The 16,551-nt window shown below is 41.5% G+C and overlaps 1 protein-coding gene across 3 annotated transcripts in view; it reads left to right on the forward strand.

Annotated features, from left to right (window-relative positions):
- Positions 1-12,882, forward strand: part of LOC135514386 (EGF-like repeat and discoidin I-like domain-containing protein 3) — a 267,032-nt gene extending 254,150 nt beyond the window's left edge. For all 3 annotated transcript variants that reach the window (XM_064937834.1, XM_064937835.1, XM_064937836.1), the window contains 2 exons: positions 6,216-6,371; positions 11,101-12,882. In XM_064937834.1, coding sequence (XP_064793906.1) covers positions 6,216-6,371; positions 11,101-11,250 — 306 coding nt within the window. In that variant the 3' untranslated portion in view covers positions 11,251-12,882. The remainder of the gene's footprint in view (positions 1-6,215; positions 6,372-11,100) is intronic.
- Positions 12,883-16,551: the final 3,669 nt, after the last annotated feature.

Raw genomic sequence — 16,551 nt, forward strand, 5'->3', positions numbered from 1 at the left:
CACACCTGCACCATTCCAATGCTTTTAGATTTGTGGGAAAGAGTGAGCGAGTGCACACTTCAGGAGAAAGGAGGTATTATGGGTATGCACTCCACGGATTGTTACGTGTGGATCAGAGTGCCTCTCTCCTCTCCAATAGATATCGGACACGACACAATGAACCAATGGAGGCTTTCCACACTGTTATACATTTTAAATGATCTGTCAGCATGGCTGATTTTCTGCCTGTTTTCTTCCCCCATTTGATTTGAGTTAAGTAGACAATCAGAGGCTATTTCCACCCCATGGGTAGATACATAGTATGGCATTTTTATTCCACAAGGATGTTTAAATTAGACGATATGTAACATTTTCTATTAACTGGATTTGACTAAGCTTTTGGGGGGGGGGGGGAATTGATTGTCCTCCATAAATGTGTTTTTATAATCTCTTTGTAATATATAATATATAATCTCTTTATTTTTGGCACGCAGGTGAATATATGCTTGTCTTCTTCTTAAGCACTTAGCTTGGGCCTGCTGGTTTAAATGATGTATGGGAAAAAAAGTCTCAGACTAAATGAAAAGCTGTGAAGTATTTTCGAACTGTATGTGCTGTGTCAAATTCAGAGAGCAGTTTTCTCTCTTACAGTAGCCTCTCCTCACAGGCACTCAACAGTTTTACACTGCCATGTTTTTGATATATATTTTTTCCAAACGTGCTAAGTATAGCAAACAAAATTGTTATTCTGAAAAAATATGGAAACGGGGTTATTTACGCAAGCGTGCTTTACGCAGGGGAAGAAAGGAGGGAGGGTAGGAGGAAGTGATATTACGAAACCGATGAACTAGCCTACTAATATTGATGCAATCGCTTTGTCTAGGTGGTCCTAGGCCTAGTTACACGGTCTGTTACCTGAATGAATGTGTGCATTTATGTGAGAACCGTGTTTGAGGACCGTGTTGGATGACCAACCAGGAGACAGCAATTTACAAATTCTGGTCCCACTACCACTTAGCCTTTTGGACAGCCAGTCCAAGTGGATGATTATTTGTTAAGATAATGAAGAAACATAAATACGTACATAAAGGAAAAACACCAAAGGCATTTCAAAATTGAAACCTAAAAAACTAACGAAAGGCCTCATGGCCAGCAAACAAACCCAGCAGCCTCATGGATTGCCTGCTGGGATACTGACTGACAATCACCCTAATTGGCAGCACCAGTGGGGTATACGACGATGGAAGCTAGATCTATTCAGGATTTTATAAAGCTAGTCAGCTTCAGTCAGCTTCAAATTCCAGCTTAAGCTTCGTCCATACTACGAAGGTGGATATTGATCATGCAGCTGCCGCTAAGTCAAACAGGCTTTTAACTGTGCGTGCATGTTACATATGGCCAGTCGAAATATTCATTGAGACAATGCTGAACCAACAATCCATGGGCGAGTCAGTGCCACATTTTCATTTTAGCCGAAATCAACATGAAAGAAAGGTTCTTGCAATTTCAGCAGGTTATGGAGTGTTAGAAGTGCCGTCTTTCTCTTATTGCTTATCGTTAATGCCGTCTTTGATGTGCTTTGGTGTGCTTATCAATGCACAAGCACCTTTCTTCCCACTCCTATTAATAATAGAATTGTATTAAGTTTTACAAAAGTTTTACTGTGCTGGAACTTTCAAAATGCATCCTGTCAAAATGTGTGATGTGATAGACATTTTCATTGAACTGTTTTCAACACACACAACAAAAACATTTGATTCGTAAAACATTCAATCAGTCGTCTTCCTCAAAAGAAGGGGATGATGACGCAATCTTTGCAAGAGGGATGGATTCACTGTTACTGTAATGCTAAAGACTACCCGTCTGGTTTAAAGATGCACACTTTTATTAGCTCACTTTGCGCCAGTCTTACCAGCAGGGGAAGCTGTCAACAATATTTCTTCAATTTTTTTTAACATAGCCAAGTTTTTCTACTCAACACTTGACATGACTTTTTTCCTAAAGTGGATTCGGTACAACTGCAACTGCAACTGTTATTAGACCTTTGCACTAGGAGGGCAAGGCGACATGAAACATTTAAAAGCATTTCACTCTGGTCGATATCAGAGTGAGCAGGGAGTCCTGTTTTTGCATGTTTGGCATTTAGCACATCCTGGCAGTGGCTGGCTGGTCTCACACGATACAGCCAGTGCAGAGACTTTTTAGTTTGTGGCCATATCTCTGCTGTGAGTTAGGCCCCAAGGTAACAGAGGTGTCCACACTTCTTACTGGACAGAACCCACATTTCGCCATGTCAGTGCTCAGCAGACTCCTTATGTGATTTGACATCTCGCCACCTCAAGTGGAAACGGCAGTCATGAAAGGAGTTGGGAGTGTGTGTGTGGGTGTGCGTGCGTGTGTGTGTGTTAGGTGTTTCACTCTTATATTCTCACGCGGTGTCTCCCAGTTGGGCCGGCCTGAGTGCTGCCTGGAGTTAGAATCAAGACTGTGATTATCCGATCAACAGGCTTAAGGCTCGACATGACCACATGTTCAAAAGGCTTTCCCAGAGCATGTGGTTTGACCTGTTAAATACCTGTTAAATTCTTTGAGGTGGTATTCTAGAACACGCTTGGTGCTTTTTTCGAACTGATGCAAAGGTGCTTGGTGCTTTTTCACCAAGCCTGGATCTGTATTGCCTCAAACATTTGGCATATCGAAACTTGCACAACTCTTTTTTTTCTCCCTTCATAATGATGCACCTCAAAAGCATTATGTTTGCATGTCTCGATACTGTGATGTTTTATTCGAAATACAGGGCCCCCTGCTAAGATACAATAAGAGACATTTCTATCCGGTTTTCTGAGCACAGATGCCACGTTATGGAAAAACCATGGGAATTGACCTATTCCTTCTCACACCTCTGCTTTAAGCGTTAATGATGGCGACCCCATCGTGGCGTTGATGGGCCGTGATATCATCCTGTTGCGTCCATATGCCTGTGTGAGCTGTACTTACAGTACACTACCCCGGCTCCTGCCGTTTGCTCTGTGTACACTCCACACACACACTTCCAACAGTCTAGAAATTGGGTGAGGTTATATGAGCAGTGTAGATTTAAATGAGTCTTCAACACATACTATTCAACTAGCTCAGCTAGAGGGAGAGTGCTACGGATGTATACAGTGTGGAGTAGTAGAGGGGCTATTCCTCTACAGCAGCCTTGCATTCTTTTCACCCCTCTGACAAAACCAGCACTTCAAATATGGACACGGGCATTAGACGCAAACAATAATCTCAATGAGTAGATGGGGGGGTTCTCTCTCCTATTTTCCAGTTTCTATTCTCTTTTTTTCTCTCTTTCCCTATTTGTCCTGCAGAAACACATGCATGTGTCGCCTTGAAGCGCCATGCAGGGATAATTCATTCTGCCAAATGTTATGAATGTGTTCCACTGATGGGGAAACAGACAGTGATGGAGGAGAACATGGGATGGGGTGAGTGAGGAGGGGGGACTCTTTGAGGTGTTGCTTGTATCGACTTCCACTCACCCGAGGAGAAGGAGTGAGTGAAAGAAAGGAATGCTAAAATGCTAGACTTCAAAGCCACTGGTGTGCCAGGGTTAAGTGTGTTGGAAGATGGGTTTTGGGGAACGCCTGGCTCTAACAAGTTTATCTCACCCTTTAAATCAGTTTGGGGCATGAAAGTGTTGGGAGCAGGCTGTACCAGAGGCGGTCGTCTTTATTGACTGCTACCTTTGTCCGCAAATACAGGTTCCCCTTAAAGCGTGTCTTTGTTTTGGTGGCAGTCTCGACAGGTTGGCCAGAATGAGACTACCTCTACGCTGTGCTCTGCTTGGAGGGTAATCGAGCCTCACAATGCAACGTGTCATTCCTTCTCCCTGAAGCAGCCACAGCCTCTCCCATTATTTTAGTGTCCCTTCATGCATAAGGCTGTTTGCAATTACTCTAATTATAAAAGAGAGGTTATTTAAAGCCCCATTTATATGTCCCCCCCCCCTCCCAAAACAGACATGAACACTTCATTAAACAAAGGGGTGAAGCATCTGTACAGGTCTGGTTTTGAAGGAGGTATCTTTGTTTTAATATAAAACAATGTAAGCCCATGTGTATAATTACCTACATGACATCATGGTAAAGTGCCCTTTTACCAAATTTTTTAATTAGGACCAAAGCTGTTCAACTAACATACTGCCTCAGAGAGCCAACCTTTTTTATGTTGTTTTCAGAACCCCAAGAGCTGGCTGCTTACTCCATATCACATAACTCTTGTTCTGTAAGAGCACAGAAAGATTGACAGCAAGCCATGTCTTTGGTTCCCTATAAGTCAGGGACCCAGGCCGGAACCTGCCTGCTCCTCCAAACAGATGTCTACAGTGAAAACCTCTTTGAATCGCTGGAGAAAGTCTGTCAGAACAGGACTGAAGACCAGCTCAGGAGCAATCTCCTGGCCTCATGACAGATGTTGTGGAGATGTGGGCTCATGTGCACCACGTGCCATAGTGAGGCATGTTTGTGCACTGTGTTTGTGCATGTAATGCATTGTGATATGTTGTAATGTGTTGCAATGCATAGTGATATAATGTATGGGATGATGTACAGTAACATTAGATAGTCAGGCGAGGGTCTTGAGAACATGAGAGAGCGAGAAGCCTCTGTGTTTTGGCCCACATTTATCACGTTCTATATAGCAGGGTTGGGTTCAATTCTGAATTGAGTTGTAAATTGTTCTTGAATTTGAGTTGGCCACACCCCACAGGGAATTTAATTTGATTGAAAGAAAGTCGATTTTAAATAAGTTCCATGAAATTCAAATGGCTTATTTATTCTACACCTCACTACTGTATACACTTTTATTTTGACATTGTGTATGGTTACCAATACTCTCATGAATATTGTAAGAGCACGTTGTGGGTTGTTTGTAATCATTTATAATTCCCTTAATGTTTTACCGCAGATCAAACACTGCAATAGGAAAGGGGAGCAATTTAACATTTCATGACAATCTGAGTTATAATCCAAATAATATTTGAAATGGTATGTATAATCTTTGCATTAATAAGTGGCAGATCCTTTTGGTAAAAGATTTGTCAATTGAATGAGACTTTCATGTATCAGTTGAATTGCTTTGAATTAAACTATACTTCCTTCAATTGAAATTCATTTCAAATTCTGCTTCCTGTGGGGTGTGGCCAATTCAAATTCATGGGTTGAATTTAATTACATTCAGAAATGTAGGATGATATATGTGCTCCTGTGTATTGTAAATCCAGCTCAGGAAATCCATATCTCTCTCTCTCGCACTCTCATTTGTACTACCTCTCTCCTTTTTGACCACCTCTCTTGCTTTCTCTTCACCCCATGAAGGGGATTGGTGTGCATGGATCGAGCAAGACAGTTACTATACCGTCATGGTGTTATTGACATTGAGCCAATTCAAGAGCAGACTTCTGGATCATTTGTGGTTATGGTTTCAAACTATGTCATGGTTGCCATGTTGTGTGTAAAACATTCCCTTGATGCCAGCATTTATATTGATGAGCTACGAATGAAGCCTTTTTGATCCTCAAGCCGTGAATTTAAGTGACCTCTTTGTTGGCATGTGAAAGAGATTCAAATGATGTTACAGTATCTTTGACGGACAATTTGCGTTTTTCACCCTGGTTCCTCTTTGGGATGCCGCCTGGGATGATTAGGAATTCCACATGCACACATTGGGTTATTTTTCTCTTCTGATTCAAAGCTATGCTGATTCATGCTCAATTATAAAAGATGAACCAAAAATGCTCATAAGTCTGCTCAGACATCTCGCTTGATCTCCCTAAATGCACAGTTTTATGCTCCACGGAAACCCATCTCATCATGCACCGTTCTTCCACTTTAGATTCAAATTATTTGTAATTTTCTGCACTATGAATTCCCATACATTACTCATTGAGCATAATTAACAGAGAATAAATATAGGGAAGCTAACCCTGACAATCCATTGACTTCATTGCATGGGCTTGGTAATAGTGAAGCAGATAGTAACGGTGCATTCTGTACACAGTAGTCAGAAAACTGCACTGTAGTTGGCTCTAAATAATTGAACTTGGAGAAAACTGAGCATCTGACACTTTCGTTTAGCTGAATTCGGAGGTGATAAAGTAAAGTTTTTCCCTGTTTCTATCTCTCTCTCTCTCTCTCTCTCTCTCTCTCTCTCTCTCTCTCTCTCTCTCCTCTCTCTCTCTCTCTCAGGTTGACATGCTCCTGCCTACTAAAATCACCGGCATCATCACCCAGGGGGCCAAGGACTTTGGCCATGTCCAGTTCGTCGGCTCCTACAAGGTGGCCTACAGCAACGATGGAGAGAGGTGGCTCGTCTATCAAGATGAAAAACAGAGGAAGGACAAGGTGAGCCATCCTCACTCCATTACTATGAAATACATGTAACCCAAACCCTGCATGCCATCAGTAGTGGAAGGGACAGTATCCACCAAAACTCAAGCATAATATTAGTAGATTTAAAAGGCCAACACTATTTTGATATGCAGTAAAATCCCAAATGAATGCAAATAGAAATGTTAATTTTGCAACCAAGAATTGAATCCAATTGAATGAAAAAGTGAATGAGTGGGAGAAGCACAACGAGCAGAAAAAAAGACAATAAATGCTAAAGCGAACAATCAAACCCAAAACAACGATTGACAGAATGAATGGAGAAATGTATTGTGCTGCTTATAGTTGTCAAGCTCTGACCCAGTCTCATCGCTCTGTGTTAGCACTGCACCTTCCCATCTCAGGCTCCAGCACAGCTTGCTGAGGCCTCTCTCTGACTTTCTCTTGGCTCCTGGATCAGATAAGGGCACGTTGTCTAGCAGTCCTGGTCGGCACGCTGCCTGAAATTGTGTTTACGGTCCTTCAACAGAGTACATGTGACCATTCCAATCGCCCACGCCAGCTAACGGAAAGGAAAGGAGGCTGTGACAACACTCTGCTGTCAGGAGAGCAGCAGCGTCGCTGCACAGCTATTTTCAGGTCTCTCCAGAGATGATTCGATCAGTTTCAAGTCCGGGCTCTGGCTGGGCCACTCAAGGACTTTCAGAGGCTTGTCCCAAAGACATAGTCTGATAGTCTTTAGGTGCCTCTTTACAAACTCCAAGCAGAATGTCATGTGCCTTTTACAGAGGATTGGCTTCTGTCTGGCCACTCTACCATAAAGGCCTGATTGGTGAAGTGTGGCAGAGATGGTTGTCCTTCTGGAAGGTTCTCCCATCTCCACAGAGGAACTTAGGAGCTCTGTCAGAGTGACCATCGGGTTCTTGGTCACCTCCCTGACCAAGGCCCTTCTCTGATTACTCAGTTTGGCAGGGCGGTCAGCTCTAGGAAGAGTCTTAGTGGGTCCAAAGGTCTTCCATTTAAGAATGATGGAGGCCACTGTGTTCTTGGGACCTTTAATGCTACAAAAAAAGATTGTACCCTTCCTCAGATCTATGCCTCGACACAATCCTGTCTCTGACAATTCCTTTGACCTCATAGACAGGTGTGTGCCTTTCCAAATAATGTTGAATCAGTTGATTTTACCACAGGTGGACTCCTGTTTTATTTAACACATTTTAGAAATAAGACGGATGTAATAATATGTGGAATAAGTCAAGGGGTCTGAATACTTTCCTAAGTCACTGTATATATGATGGTGGCTTGTTACGACACATATCACCCTCCAATGGGCACACATCAATTTATGCCAACATGTACTCTTCTCCATCCACCATTCAAATGCCTCGCTTGAGTAGTTTATAATTTCAACCACAAGATGATCTTTGGATGTGGGCCACCGCTTACTCCATGTGAGTTTCAGCCAAGCAATCTCAATTTTAACAACTGGAAGAATTCCAAATGTTTGGCAAGCCTGGCAGGGCTGAGAGAAAAGTGATAAAATATACACTGTCAAGATCGTAGCAACCTTCGTGTTGAAATCTATAGTTCATCATCAGGATTTGTGGCCATAAAAAGAGTACAGACTGAGAATACAGTGATACTACAATGATGCTATTCATACGTAGTAAAACAATAAAATATGCAATCCACAAACAAAGCAAATCATCCTATGTCCTATTATCCTTACTCAGGTTCTACTGCATCTTTTAGAGCAAGGCCTGGGGGGATATTAATCAGTGTGTCCCAGCACAGAGCTGTGAGGAGCTTTCCAGATATAGGACTTTTCAAGGTGTTTCCGCCTCTCAGTCGAGTGGAGCAGGTGATTAATGCTAGAGGACACGTTAGGCTTCCGGACTCCAGAGACTTTTCCTGTCACGCCACAGGCTTGGAGAGGTTGGCCTGGGCTAAGAGTCCTGTGTCTCTGTCTGTCTGTCTCTGAGAGAGAAAATCGGAAGTCCAGAGAGTTTGTGTGCGTACAGTATGTGTGTGTTTTTATGTGCACATTCATACATGTATGTTTGCGCGCAAGACAGAGTGTACGTTTGTGTGTCTGGCTGGATGGGTGTCTGGCTGGGCACAGCATTGTACATTTTCTCCTCAGGTCTCTTCCCTCCTGAGCCTGAGTGTGGCAGAGACTGCAGGCAGTTAGATCTAGATTGAGAGAGGAGAGGCCTCTGTCAGCATATAGATACCCATGGACACTATAACAATTTATTTTATTTAACTAGGCAAATCAGTTAAAGAGCAAATTCTTATTTTTCAATGACAGCCTTCCCTGGCCAAACCCTCCCCCTAACCTAGACAATTGTGTGCCACACTATGGGACTCCTGATCACAGATGGTTGTGATACAGCCCGGTATCACACCAGGGTCTGTAATGATGCCTTTAGCACTGAGATGCAGTGTCTTACACCGCTGTGCCACTCGGGAGCAAACCAGGGACATGCAAGCTGTCACTCACTTATATGTTGCATGTAGTTATAGAAATACTGTTTACATTCAAGTTTGGATACACCTACTCATTCAAGGGTCTTTCTTTATTTTTACTATTTTCTACATTATAGAATAATAGTGAAGACATCAAAACTATGAAATGACACTTATGGAATGATGTAGTAACCGAAAAAGTGTCCAATCCCGTTAATTTAATCAAATGCTGTTTCTGTGTAATTTGTTTAAAATGTTAAAATACGTATCACATTACACATTTAGCAATGACATAATGCATTTGAAACTTCACGCAGAGTAAAACTTTTGTAGGACTTAACTACAATTATTTTATCGATAGGGGTGTAGATGGAAAGTGCTTGTTTAATTGACAAGCACACCGAAGCATACCAAAGACGGCATTAACGATACGTAATAAAATAAAGACATCACTTCTCATACGCCATAGCCTGTTGAATTTACATGAATTTGATTTCATTTTTATTTCGGCACAAATGAAAATGTGGCACTCGCTCACCCATCGATTGACGTTTCAGCATTCTCTCAATGAAGAGTTTGGCGTTCGACTAACCACGTGCAACATGAATGCTTGAGCAGGCTTGAGTAAGCGGCAATTGCACGATCAATATCCACCTTCGTAACATGGATTAGGCCGGATTGTGAAGCTAACTGAAGCTGGCTAGCTTTAGAAAACCCAGAGTAGGTCTTGCTTGCATCGTAGTGCACCTCTTTGGGCTTTGTCCTGACCACGTGATCGGGCTTGGAAAATCTCTGGGCCCTAACGACAGACTTTAGTAGCCTAGTGGTCAGAACGTTGGACGAGTAACCGAAAGGTTGCAATTTCAAATCCTCCAGCTGACAAGGTACAAATCTGTTGTTCTGCCCCTGAACAGGCAGTTAACCCACTGTTCTTAGGGCGTCATTGAAAATAAGAATTTGTTCTTAACTGACTTGCTTAAATAAATAAAAAAGTATGCCCTACTCACCATGCTCAGTTAGAAATGCAGTAATTCTCGAGCTCTCAGCAGCAGACTCTCATGATTTGAGAGCTATTGCTGATCATACGCAGGGCCCCAGAAAACCCATTGAGACGTCACCCTCCCTAGAGGGGGAATAAGCTCAGTTTGTATTAGCGATTTGCAGAATAATTTGGGAATTGAGCAGCCTGAAGTGACTATGAAGTGGCTTTCATTGGGAGGATAATGCAGACATTCTCACTGCTCTCTTGTTTCAGTAAGAAGCAGGATTCTTTGAGTGGAAATGCACTGGTGCTTGTTCAAGTGTCATTACTTCACGCAAATCCTGTGCATGATGAAGCAGAACATGTCAATCTATATCTCAAATGGAATGTTTCGCTTTTCAGACCTACCAAACGTACAGTACATACCAGTTAGAGTAACATCATCATTTAATATCCCTGCTGTTGGGGACCATCAGAATGCATTTTGTAAGAACATTTTTTTGCTCCCTGGTGGGGGCTCCAGGAACAGAGCTGAGAGCCTACTTTCCATAGAAAGGGTTCTGGTTGAACATATTCTAGGGGTCATAGTTGGCTAATTTCAACCACTCAATGGCAGATTGTTTTCAGCACCTGCTGGGGTCCGGCCCACCGGTTTTACATTTCACATAATGACGATGACAAGTCCCATTACATTTCAATTAAATAGTCATAATCACACTTTTTTTTAAATTGAAATGATCATAGAATTTAGTTAAGCTGTCCCAATAGGTACATATATCCCATATTGCATATTTTTCTACTGTCGATTAACCACACTTAAGCACAAGGCTTCTAATTATCAACAACACAGTAAACATCCCAATACCTCCATTATGCTTGTTTATATTGGAATATTTCAGGCTTGCACGTTTAACTACATATCAATGGTGAGATTGATCATTTGCTTCTGGGCCGTTGTTTTGCATACCGCCTGCCTATTGGGTCTTGTTGGATACTATGGCACTAAGAATGGTCTGCCGTGGGGCAACGGACAAAAGGTGCTAACTCTGCTGCCATGTGTTTTTTTACGGCCAAAAAGCTCAGGTCGTGACCATACCTCCTAGTATTATGGAAATGTACCACCAGCATTATGTAGCCTACACAGCATGTCCATCACTCTTAGTCTATCCTTTCTAATCTCACTTCTGTGCATAATGAGGCTCACATACAACTAACAAGCTTGCTGAGATATGTGTGTGGGTGTTCAAGATCACCATTCATTTAATCTCATTCCCACTGTCCTTCCCTTCGCAGGTGTTCCAAGGAAACTTTGACAATGACACGCACAGAAAGAATGTGATAGATCCGCCCATCTACGCCAGATTTGTCCGGATCCTTCCATGGTCGTGGTACGGAAGGATCACTTTGCGTGCAGAGTTACTGGGATGCACAGAGGAAGAGTGACCACCCTTCCCCCTCATCTGTCCACCTGTCCCCCTCTCCCCCCTTTAATACTGGATCATCTAACCCAGATTCAGTGTTTCAATATAAACTGTGCAACCTGTGAAAAAAATAAATCATTTTCCAATGGATTTTTCAAGAATATGTGTTTGGTTATGGTGGGTTGCTGTTTGATTTAAACCTGCCCTTGTCCTGATTTTGTCCCTTTCTGTTTTCTTATTTTTGTGGTCATGGGGGGGGGGGGGGGGGCTGAGTGCGGAGAGGGGAGTCACACTGTGGTTTAAACATATTGCCCTGGAAGCTACTGCACAGTGTCACTTTTTTAACAAAGAAAGACAGGTTTCATGTTATCATGCTTCATTGGACATTGTTATCCCCACTGAAACTTATTTTGGAACTATCCCAAAAATCATTAAACTATCGCAACTGAATTACGACAGTGACAGATATATATTTACTTTGGATTATAACACCTCTTCAAGCCAGGCTTTTAACATTACTAACACTGACATTGTAGAGCAAATACAATACAATGGCAATGCTCAATGCTGTTGAATTAAATGTAAAACACGAAATAATCGCATGGTGCATAAATTATGATATTAAAAGTTTGACATAAAACTCCTTCCCTAAGAGCAATTGCTTTGGTTTGGTTTAACGTGCATTTCTCAATAGTTCTGATACACACTGCAAAAGCTTAAAAGTGATCTACTAGATGAGTAACAAGGACAAAAGTGGCACTGCAGTATAGATACGGAGGTTGATGGGCTGACTGACTGAAGTGTGTCCAAATATTCTTGAATTTTCTATCTCATCTTTAATTTATTTAAATGTAATTAGCATTTAAATTTTGTGTTTGAAAGATATCTTCTTGGAATGTCACATTTATAGAATTGTATACATTGTTTAGTTTTAGTTTATTTTCTCTGCTTTTGTATTCTGGTGCCCAATCCTCCTTTTGCCTTTACAATATCATTTTTAATCAACGTGAAAAGCTCAGGATAGAAGTCACCCATCCATACCCACACAAAGAGTAAGCCCTCCTTTGAATAATAATATTTGACAAAATTTTGTGTGTACAGACATTACCATGCTAATGAAATAAATCAAATTATATTAAAAATCTATCACACAAATAGCTTTCTATTCATGCGTTTTCACAAGAGTATAAATACATGTAAGAACTTTGAATATTTAAATATCTGTACAATTAACATTATCAGTTATTAAAGTATGTCACTGTATTTCAGTGTTGCATTTGAAAGTATCATGACATGCATCATGAAAGTCTAATATTTCTTAGATCCATGGACACAGCATTAGCATCATGTCATGCAACTCACTTTTTATAATGGATATATTTGGCTGTGCATAATGGTTTTTATTTAATTTTGTAATATCTTGGCTTTTGATCAAGCTATTTGTGAGTATATCTTGTCATGAAGTTTCTGTGTCCATGACGTTGTCTGTGTGCCCTTTTCACACAATGGGATCGTTACTAACCAACGGAGATGTCAGCATGACATACAGTGGGGAGAACAAGTATTTGATACACTGCCGGTTTTGCAGGTTTTCCTACTTACAAAGCATGTAGAGGTCTGTAATTGTTATCATAGGTACACTTCAACTGTGAGAGACGGAATCTAAAACAAAAATCCAGAAAATCACATTGTATGATTTTTAAGTAATTCATTTGCATTTTATTGCATGACATAAGTATTTGATCACTTACCAACCAGTAAGAATTCCAGCTCTCACAGACCTTTTTTTTTAGTTTTTCTTTAAGAAGCCCTCCTGTTCTCCACTCATTACCTGTATTAACTGCACCTGTTTGAACTTGTTACCTGTATAAAAGACACCTGTCCACACACTCAATCAAACAGACTCCAACCTCTCCACAATGGCCAAGACCAGAGAGCTGTGTAAGAACATTAGGGATAAAATTGTAGACCTGCACAAGGCTGGGATGGGCTACAGGACAATAGGCAAGCAGCTTGGTGAGAAGGCAACAACTGTTGGGTCAATTATTAGAAAATGGAAGAAGTTCAAGATGACGGTCAATCACCCTCGGTCTGGGGCTCCATGCAAGATCTCACCTTTTGGGGCATCAATGATCATGAGGAAGGTGAGGGATCAGCCCAGAACTACACGGCAGGACCTGGTCAATGATCTGAAGAGAGCTGGGACCACAGTCTCAAAGAAAACCATTGGTAACACACTACACCGTAATGGATTAAAATCCTGTAGCGCACGCAAGGTCCCCCTGCTTAAGCCAGCGCATGTCCAGGCCCGTCTGAAGTATGCCAATGACCATCTGGATGATCCAGAGGAGGAATGTGAGAAGGTCATGTGGTCTGATGAGACACAAATAGAGCTTTTTGGTCTAAACTCCACTCGCCGTGTTTGGAGGAAGAAAAGGGATGACTACAACCCCAAGAACACCATCCCAACCGTGAAGCATGGAGGTGGAAACATCATTCTTTGGGGATGCTTTTCTGCAAAGGGGACAGGACGACTGCACCGTATTGAGGGGAGGATGGATGGGGCCATGTATCGCGAGATCTTGGCCAACAACCTCCTTCCCTCAGTAAGAGCATTGAAGATGGGTCGTGGCTGGGTCTTCCAGCATGACAACGACCCGAAACACACAGCCAGGGCAACTAAGGAGTGGCTCCATAAGAAGCATCTCAAGGTCCTGGAGTGGCCTAGCCAGTCTCCAGACCTGAACCCAATAGAAAACCTTTGGAGGGAGCTGAAAGTCTGTATTGCCCAGCGACAGCCCCGAAACCTGAAGGATCTGGAGAAGGTCTGTATGGAAGAGTGGGCCAAAATCCCTGCTGCAGTGTGTGCAAACCTGGTCAAGAACTACAGGAAAAGTATGATATCTGCAATTGCAAACAAAGGTTTCTGCACCAAATATTAAGTTCTGCTTTTCTGATGTATCAAATACTTATGTCATGCAATAAAATGCTAATTAATTACTTAAAAATCATACAATGTGATTTTCTGGATTTTCGTTTTAGATTCCGTCTCTCACAGTTGAAGTGTAACTATGATAACAATTACAGACCTCTACATGCTTTGTAAGTAGGAAATCCTGCAAAATCGTCAGTGTATCAAATACTTGTTCTGCCCAATGTATGAGGATGGATACAGTATCAAATATGTCCATGTCCACAGGCACATTTAGTCGTAACATTGTTACAGGTCTTTTACCTTGTACTCACCATTGGTGCATTGTAAAACCTTTGCTAACTGGTGAAGGGGAACCAACAAGTCAATTTTGTGTTTCTGTGTCTACTCAGTCTGAGTATCAAGCGCTATATAGAAAAGTGTACCAATGATATGCTAATTAGTCCACGCCTGCAGAAGAGAGAGTCAGAAACTACGACTCTGTACAGCTGAGAAAGGATTCTGCTTTTTCGGTCTTTCTGTTTGACCAATAAAAAAGATGTCTGTGAATCAAATGACTTGCCTTCTTTTTGCTCGCAAAAGGTGTCACATTACCCTACTTCAATAATATAATGCTCTTCTCTTGTTCTCTGTGGTCATGCTCTACTTTCTCCCAGCATCTAATTTCACGTAGCTGTGCTGCAGCGTGTCGTCTTCATTGATTTACCTTTAGGCTGCCATGCTTAGTTCCTTTGTAGCACATTCAACTTCACTTTCTTGGCCGTGGCAGGAGATCAAACATGATTCAAAGGCCAAATGTGGAAATGCATTGTCCAGTAATGATTAAATTATATCGGAGTGCTTATGGGGAGATAGTGCCTTCAGAAAGTATTCATACCCTTTGACAATTTCCACATTTTGTAGTGTTACAAATTGGGCTTAAAAATTATTTGTCTTTTTTTTTTTTTGATCAACACAAACTACCTTAATGTCAAAGTGGAAGAAAACTTTGTTTTTAAGATTCATGAAAAATAAAACACTCATATCTTGATTAGATAAGTACTCGACCACCTGAGTCCATATACAGTTAGATTGGAGTCATTAAAACTCATTTTTCAACCACTCCACAAATGTATTGTTAACAAGCTATAGTTTTGGCACGTCGGTTAGGACATCTACTTTGTGCATGACAAGTAATTTTTCCAACAATTGTTTACAGGCAGATTGTTTCACTTATAATTCACTGTATCACAATTCCAGTGGGTCAGAAGTTTACATACACTAAGTTGACTGTGCCTTTAATTAAACAGCTTGGAAAATTCCAGAAAATTATGTCATGGCTTTAGAAGCTTTAGTTAGATTAATTGACATAAAATATTGTAGACCTCCACAAGTCTGGTTCATCCTTGCAAGAAATTTCCACATTCATCTGTACAAACAATAGTACGCAAGTATAAACACCATGGGACCACGCAGCCATCATACCGCTCAGGAAGGAGGCGTGTTCTGTCTCCTAGAGACAAACGTACTTTGGTGCGAAAAGTGCAAATCAATCCCAGAACAACAGCAAAGGACCTTGTGAAGATGCTGGATGAAACAGGTACAAAGTTTCTATTTCCACTGTAAAACGAGTCCTATTTCGACATAACCTGAAAGGCCTCTCAGCAAGGAAGAAGCCTCTGCTCCAAAACCGCCATAAAAAATCCAGACTACGGTTTGCAACTGCACGTGGGGACAAAGATCGTACTTTTTGGAGAAATGTCCTCTGGTCAGATGGAACAAAAATAGAACTGTTTGGCCATAATGACCATCGTTATGTTTGGAGGGAAAAGGGGAGGGCTTGCATGCCGGAGAACACCATCCTATATAACATTTGTTCGGCAGAAAGTGTGTGCGAGCAAGGAGGCCTACAAACCTGACTCAGTTACACCAGCTCTGTCAGGAGGAATGGGCCAAAATTCACCCAACTTTTTGTGGGGATCTTGTGTAAGGCTACCCAAAAAGTTTGACCCAAGTTGAACAATTTAAAGGCAATATTACCTAATACTAATTGAGTGTATGTAAACTTCTGACCCACTGAGAATGTGATGAAAGAAATTAAAGCTGAAACATATCATTCTCTCTATTATTATTCTGACGTTTCACATTCTTAAAATAAAGTGGTGACCATAACTGACCTAAGACAGGGAATTTTTACAGGGATTAAATGTCAGGAATTGTGAAATACTGAGTTTAAATGTATTTGGCTAAGGTGTATGTTAACTTCAGACTTCAACTGTATGTTGGAATCACCTTTGGCAGTGATTACAGCTGCAAGTATTTTGGGGTACACCTCTATGAGCTTTGCACACCTGGATTGTACAATAGTTGCCCATTGTTATTTTTGTAATTCTTCAAGCTCTGTCAAGTTGG

This window comes from Oncorhynchus masou, chromosome 25 (genome assembly GCF_036934945.1).
Source record: "Oncorhynchus masou masou isolate Uvic2021 chromosome 25, UVic_Omas_1.1, whole genome shotgun sequence".
NCBI classification, from domain to species: domain Eukaryota; kingdom Metazoa; phylum Chordata; class Actinopteri; order Salmoniformes; family Salmonidae; genus Oncorhynchus; species Oncorhynchus masou.